This window comes from Schistocerca piceifrons, chromosome 3 (assembly GCF_021461385.2).
Source record: "Schistocerca piceifrons isolate TAMUIC-IGC-003096 chromosome 3, iqSchPice1.1, whole genome shotgun sequence".
In the NCBI taxonomy this organism is placed as follows: Eukaryota; Metazoa; Arthropoda; class Insecta; order Orthoptera; family Acrididae; genus Schistocerca; species Schistocerca piceifrons.
Window position 1 is genome coordinate 376,693,078 of NC_060140.1, and position 7,666 is coordinate 376,700,743.

Below are 7,666 nucleotides of genomic sequence, written 5' to 3' on the forward strand. Positions count from 1 at the left end.
AATTGCAGAACTTCTAGGTTAGATTGATTATTTTTAATGGAGTTGAGATATCTAAGAGTTTCTGAGGATTTTTTGATACCTGTAGTCACCCATTGATTTCTCTTTGTAGTTTTAATTTGATAAAGAGTTTTGGGAAACATCTCTTCAAATCTGAGTTTAAAAACTGACGTGAAAATGATAAATTTCTGATTTGCATTGGTTTCTGCATAGACTTCCCTCCAATCTTCATATTCTAGCTGGGATTTAAACTCATCCAGGGCTGATTTGGAAAACATTCTTTTGTTTTTACACAGTTTAGGAGGAGTTTCTACATGAATGTTAGTTTTTAAGCTCTGGCAGAGGTGGTCGGATAGGCCCAGGTTTTGGACAACAATATGACATTTTTTTACTATCAATATCTGTAGCTACATGATCTATAGATGAAGAAGATTCTTTTGTTATTCTAGTTGGACAATTAACAAGGGAGGATATTCCATAACAGCTTAGAATATTCACATATATGTTGCTAGCCTTATCAGGCTTCATCATATTAATGTTTAAGTCACCACAGATAATTACATTTGCTTTTGGTCCAGAACCCTTGTCGAAGCTTTGATTCAGTTTTGAGAAGAAAATACCAATGTCTCCACTGGGAGAGCGGTACCCACAAAATATGACTAATTTTTTTTTGCAATGCCAGGTCCTATTATTTCAACAGCGGAAAGTTCAAAATGTTTGTCCTCACCTAGATCTAAAAGCTCACATCTAACTTTAAATGACATACCTTTTTTTACATAGATACATGAACCTCCACCATTCACTGAGATTCTGCTATAGTAACATGCAAGGTCATATGAGGCTAATGCAATGAGTTCAATTTCATTTCATCTGTGTGCACAAAAAGGAAGTACCTGCAGCAGTGGAGATATGACTCATGAGGACAGCAAATGGATGCATTAAGAATCCTTATAAGATTAAAACCTAAGGGGAAATGTGAACGATACTGGACCATGGGCTTTTGTGTAGATGTTTTACAGATGTGGAAATTGGGCACTTCGTGACCTCTGGATGATAATTTTCTGAAACCATCACTGTATACTCTGTACCACCCACAGGTCAGAAACTACTGGTCCTTCTTCTATACATGCATCATAAAGATCATAGCTAAAATATTTCAGTTTCATTAGCCTTATGAATTACATGAAAAAGTAGCAGTCACATTAATCAATAGAAAACTTTTTAATTTCTCCTTCAATTGTTGAATGATTTCTTGTTAGTATTGGGTGGTGTCCTTCCGAAACCATCACCCTGAGAGATGAATAGTAATGACCACCAATAATACATAAGGAACATTTCAGAATTATTCAAGTCCATATTTAAGTATTTCAGATCTTGAAATAAATTTTGTAGAATGCACATGCAAGAAAGCAAAAATTCAAATTTAATATGAACGGCGGCATTCTCTGTAGACACTGTTCTAGCAAACAATACTGATCATTACCACTGCAGACTTATGTTCTTGTCATCATTTCCCTATCCCAGATTGGTACTCCGCAATACTCCACCTTACTGACTGATTAGAGTGATGTCTCATATGGGTAAATGTCAATTTTTCAATCCTCTGCTATCAATATATATTTGTTTCAATATTCATCTTCAGGTCAAGCCAACTGGCCTCAATGGTAGGACTGTGCAAGAGGTCAGTTGCTTCTGTTATTCATAAAATGCACTGATATTGGTAACCAATGTTTGGTTGCTTGAAGATCAATAGTTTTCAACTCCAGCATTTGGCATTTCTGGAATAGCTTTCCTTTGATTGTGACAATGAGTGCGTTAGCTAGCATGAATAGAAACATATTGCTGCACTCCAAACAACATGACATACTGGTCTGAGACCTCACTATCATCAAGACTGTGACAGCTGTAAGCACTTAAAGAGTGGGTACATTATTTTTGTAGGGATATGCTCATTTTCACAAACTTTTCATAGCTAGTGTACCCTATCACAAAGAATTCTTACCACTAATAAAATATGCTGTGTGGCACTTGGTATAGAACTTGGGTGGAAGGAAAGGGTATGTAATCAAATGAACAGTTTCAGCAGAACTATAATTGTTCAGTAAATAAGCACTGGATCAGCATTATTATTTGTTACCCAATGCATAGATAAGAAAAATGTCTCACATATTAGAAGAAAACTCCTACAAAAGAAACTCCTACAAAAAAAGTAACAGAATCAATCAGCAAAATTAGTATCCCACATCCTACAATTTAATTGCTGCAGAATTCTAAAATACATTTATGTTGGAGAAGTTAGGACAAAAAATGTAATACTGCAATGATCTAATGATGCTTCAAAAGTCAAAGATATCACAGAGGTGTACAGATATATATATGAGAGTCAGAATGCTTTCACTATTTGACCAAAAAAGTGAGACAGAAAGAGTTTACAATTTTTAACAGCCATATGGGCACAAATGTCTTCGCATAAATTTGGAAGATTTCTAGAGCATTTGGAGATACATAACTTACAGTAAAAGTTAAGTGGCCTTTGCAAAGGGAAGTATAGGCTAGCTGTTTTTTTTTATGGGACTAGCTTACATATATCCCCTCATTTGTAACAGAAATTCAACTTCACTTTTCCTCTCATCACAATGAGGTTCAGAATACAGATACACATAAGTAGGTTATTTCAGAACCTCATTATGTTCAGGTGTGCTCTTACCACGTTGCTCCCATAAGCAATTATAAGATAATTCAATTTCTTCATTCTTTTTCATTCTTAGGAGAATTCATTTTAAGTCTTTGTTTCTGTAAGACTACTACAACAAGGTCCCACGGGTTGAGATAACTTAATACATTATGAATATTATTGTTCGTGATTTACATTAACATCTTCACTGCCTCCTGCAGTCAGGTTGGTATCTGCAACTTTGTTTCGCATTTTCGTCAATTGTAATTACTGGTGATTGGTGGCATGCCAGTTCAAGGGGCCAAATGTTCTCAATGGGTGGGAGATTTTTAATTTAAAGATGAATTAATTAAAGTGTAAGAGTCCTCAGCGATTCTAATACATTGTCAAAAACATGATTTCTGAATGTGAAAATTTGAATGTAAATGACAGCAATCATGGAACAGACAAAAACTATCTGGAAGTAAAGAAATAGACTGAATAATTAACACGTAATAATGATTCAGGTTCATTTTTCATGTAAGAAGAACACTAGTACACATCATGGTAATGATAGTCTGTGAGCTTGTTTCACTCACATTTGAAAGTGAATACCTTCTTATCAAGCAGAACATCAGCTTTTCATCAGACATGTTAACTTTAGAATTTCAGATACATTTATTGACATTATATAAGCATTCATTAAAATTTGCTTCAAAATATCAAATAGTATTGCCTCATAAATATTACCAAGGGAACCAGTAACACTATGAAGCATTGGTAAATAAATATTGTCACAAACCATTGGATTTACATTACTGACTAAATGACACCACTTTGAATTCTATATACGCACATGATCTGCAAAACACTATGATGGAATGGCTGCTTAAATGCCGCTGTACACACTGTTCTTAATCTAATTTGTCTTTGGAGTTCTTTTGGGAGCTGATATATATTTCTAGATTCAGTGCTTAATACTGGTTCTTGAAACTTCATACATAGGCTTTAGTAGCATAATTTATATCCCTCTTCAAATGTCTGTCGATTCAGGTTTCCAGCATTTCTGTGACACTCTCCAGTGAATCATAAAAACCAGTGACCATTCATTCTGCTCTTCTCTGAATATGTTAAATATTCACTGTCGGTCCTACTTGGTATAGGTCCCATACACTTGAGCCATACTTTTAAGAAAGGGTGCACAAGAGCTCTGCATGCAGTCTCCTTTGTAGACTGGCTGTATTTTCACAGCTCCCTTTAACTGAACCTAAATCTGTCACGTGCTTTACCAACAACTGGTGCTTGTATGGGTTCACTGATTTCAATTATGACTTATGTTGTTAATATACAACATGAACAGAAAAAAATCCCAATTCTCTTCCCTGGGGTATGCATGAAGTTATTTAGACTTCTGTTGATGGCCCCTCAATCAAGATAGTATACTGCATTGTCACTACCTACAAATGCTCAATCAAGTGATTTAAAGTCTGATTGATACCCCAACTGATTGTGTCATTGTCAATAAATGTTGGTGTCGTACAAGTCAAATACTTTTTGAAGTAAAGAAATACAGTATTCATCTGACTGTCTCATCATGTGATCTTCAGGATGTTGCATAAAGCACAAGCTGGATTTCACTTGTGTGATGTTTCTGGGATCCATGCTTACTGGCATGAGAATGTCATTCTGTTCAAGACTCCTCATTATGTTATCAAGCTTACCCCAATTGCATTATTCATAGTTTCTGGACAATGTTCATAATACACATCAAAATACTTGTTAGAAACTTGTCCATTACGTAATGTATGTTTTCCGAATTTACCGCGCAGTTTTTAGTTTGACGATGATGTGCACTAAATACGGCAAAGGGCCTTTAAGTATGGCACGAACAGAAACATAGTGCTTTGCTACAGGTCAAAGTGTTACCACAACCTTTATCTGGTAGTCAAATTCTTTGGCTTGGCCTACTTTCAACCAAATTATCACCTGTCAACCTGATCTAGACCTAGGGCTATGGTACAAATCAAACTGTCACAACTTCTAAGATTTGTAGAGTCCGGAGGGCCAAATATGACACTATAACCGAGGTTTCTTCTGCCAATGGCCTTGCTGTAGTGGTAACACAGGCTCCTGTCGGATCACCGAAGTTAAGCGCTCTTGGGCCGAGCTTGCACCTGGATGGGTGACCATCTGGTCTGTTGTTGGCACTCAGCCCTTGCGAGGAAAACTGAGGATCTACTTGATTGAGAAATAGCAGCTCCGGTCTCGTAAACTGAGATACGGCCGTGAGAGCGGTGTGCTGACCATATGCCCCTCCATATCCGCATCCACTGTTGCCTGTTGCTGAGGATGACACGGTGGCTGGTTGGTACTGCTGGGCCTTTCAAGGCTTGTTCAGATGGAGTTTAGAAGCGAGGTTTCTTCTAATGTTTTCTGTTACATCTGAGGATGAGTCAAGTGATCAACAGAAAGGGCCAATTATTAGTTTATACCCACCTTCGATATTCAGTTCTACCCATATAATCTCACATGTAGCTTCAGTTTCTATCTTTGCAGCTAAAGTTTCTTGTCTGTTGAGAAAAATACACCACTTTCATTTGCTATCTGGTTATCCTTTCAATATACACTTACAGCCCAAAAATCTCAGTAATGTCAATCGCTGGCTTTAGCCAGCTTTCTGTACGTAATTACCTGAGATATTAGTTGAAGAAAAAGAAGGTCCTTTAATTATTTATCTTACGGGTAGGCCTATGTATTTCCAATCTGTTGGTGAACAGTTCATGTGGAAAGAAGATTTGCAGTGTTGGTATCAGTTTTGTTCGCTTAATATGTGAAAAACCTTACAACAGGGATAGCAAATACGAGTGAGAAATTGTTACACAATGGGAGAAAGTGCTAAGGTTAGCAAAAATTGCCACAAATGATTTGGGTCTTTTAATTCCAGATGCTGATTAAAAAAAAAAAAAAAAAAAAAAAAAAACTGGTTGAAAGACAACAGACCAATGGGTCTTAAATATCACGTACATGTGTTAGTCACTAAATTTACCTTTATATATTTGTCCAGTGTAAAAATGTCTACGTTTTTGGAGTTTACGTTTCTAAGACGAACTTTGATAATGACAACAGCTTCTGTTTGTCGCCAGTCGTAATCTGTTACGAGAATAGGCATGGTACACTGCAAGCACTAGACACTATAATAAAAGAGATAGCGCAGGGTTATTTAATTGCTTGTAAACTGTTCGCCACGTTGGATGCGCTGCCATGGAGACAGAAACAACGTTCCCATGCCGTAACCAGCAACAACGTTATTCAAGTTCTTAACGAAACAATGCCATACAGTACACTATACCGTCGCGAACCCCTTCTAAAAGAGGAATTATTTTGTCCTCTCCTCCTCTTATTTCTCTTACCATCCTCAGCACTTCTCATCTTGGCAAAAACCAGCTCACGATACTACATACTCCCGTCTGATTATTACAACTGTGAGGTTACAACAACAATAATAATAATGATTAGAAAATGTCCTTCGAGCACATCACAGTAAAAAAAAAAAAAAAAAATTATCATACACCTGTGTGGTTGGTGGTCAAAGTAAAAAATTACACCTATTCGATAAATAATCATGGCTACAACACATGTGCACTTGTTGTACAGGAGCAAATATGTTATTTCACTACATTTTTTAATAAATTAGTTGGTTAGTTGAAGTTTAACTGTATTCACCGATACTGATTTAGAATAATTCAGAATGTTTTTCACGACTTAAAAATGATGGTAGAACAGAAAGTCATTTAAATGCATTTTAAAAACTGTTATATTCAAGCTGATTATCCATTAAGGAAATAATCGAGACAAAAAAACGCAGAAAATTAGGAAATTTTCTGACACTTGCACATTTAGCGTGATGTGTGTTCTTGAATTTACGAAGAAAGCAGATCAAGCCTTTTGTCTTGATTAATGCCACTGTGGGAATGTTTCTCATACAAGTAAGTGGATGTGGAAGGTAGTAACACGTGCACTGCTCTCCTTGCTAAATTGCGTGATTCGTTCCGAGTCTGGGCTGCGAAATTTTTGAGAGATTTCGAGTTAAGTTCATTTCGAATTGTTCTATCACTTGAGAGTTCTATCAGCGCCACCTGTTCTACTGTTGACAACCGGTCTCCTGTAATCATATCGAACGGACTATGAATCCAATCATACTCAGATGAAGGTTGTGGAAATTTATTCTCGAACTGTTGGCGAAGATTTTCGTGATGTACTACACCAACTCTACTAATTTTGCCTACGTACAACTAATTTTCCTCCACGAAATCATGCAGACAAGAAAACATCTCAAATCCATACAATGCACATTGTTAACAGATGAATAATAGATTGATTGATTGATTAACCTTGAAGTTTTTTCTTGAACCCAAGCACTTTTTCCATTAAAAAGACGATATCATTACGGCCTTGAAGTAATACGTTATGATCGTTCAATTTCTCAAAAACGTCGACCAAGTAGCTCAATATTAAAGCCATCTTTCGTTCAGAAACAGAACCGCGAGTATAGGACTTCTATTCAGAAGGAAAAGACGAAGTTCATACTTCAGCTACAAATCGCGACGGAGAACTTTACCATGAGACAACCAACTTACCTTCATAAGCTATAGAAGCAAATCGTAAGTGGAGCCCATCTCCTCGCAAAGAATGGAAAATAACCTACTGTGTTTAGCTCATGCGTTCACAAAATTTACAACACTGACTTCATCGTTCAGCGCGTTATTGATTTCCGGCTGTACTACTTTAGAAGCCAATGCCTCCATTTGTGTCAGACAATGTCTGAATTTTTTTAGGAGAAACAGCACATATGCTTGTCCTGAACTCCTTTTTAGTTCCAGTACGTGCTGCCGCCGCATTGGTACATATACAAACACAATTTGTCCATGACAAAATGTTGTAAAAAGACAAAAATAAAAAAAAACAAAAAAAAAACGAGGAATTAGTAAGAAAGAAAATATCTTCGCCTGTAATCCT

At 36.6% G+C, this 7,666-nt stretch overlaps 1 protein-coding gene across 1 annotated transcript in view; it reads right to left on the reverse strand.

Annotated features, from left to right (window-relative positions):
* Nucleotides 1–5,819, reverse strand: part of LOC124788671 (dynein axonemal assembly factor 4-like) — a 129,117-nt gene extending 123,298 nt beyond the window's left edge. Inside the window, exon 1 of the mRNA XM_047255953.1 lies at nt 5,697–5,819. Coding sequence (XP_047111909.1) covers nt 5,697–5,819 — 123 coding nt within the window. The remainder of the gene's footprint in view (nt 1–5,696) is intronic.
* Nucleotides 5,820–7,666: the final 1,847 nt, after the last annotated feature.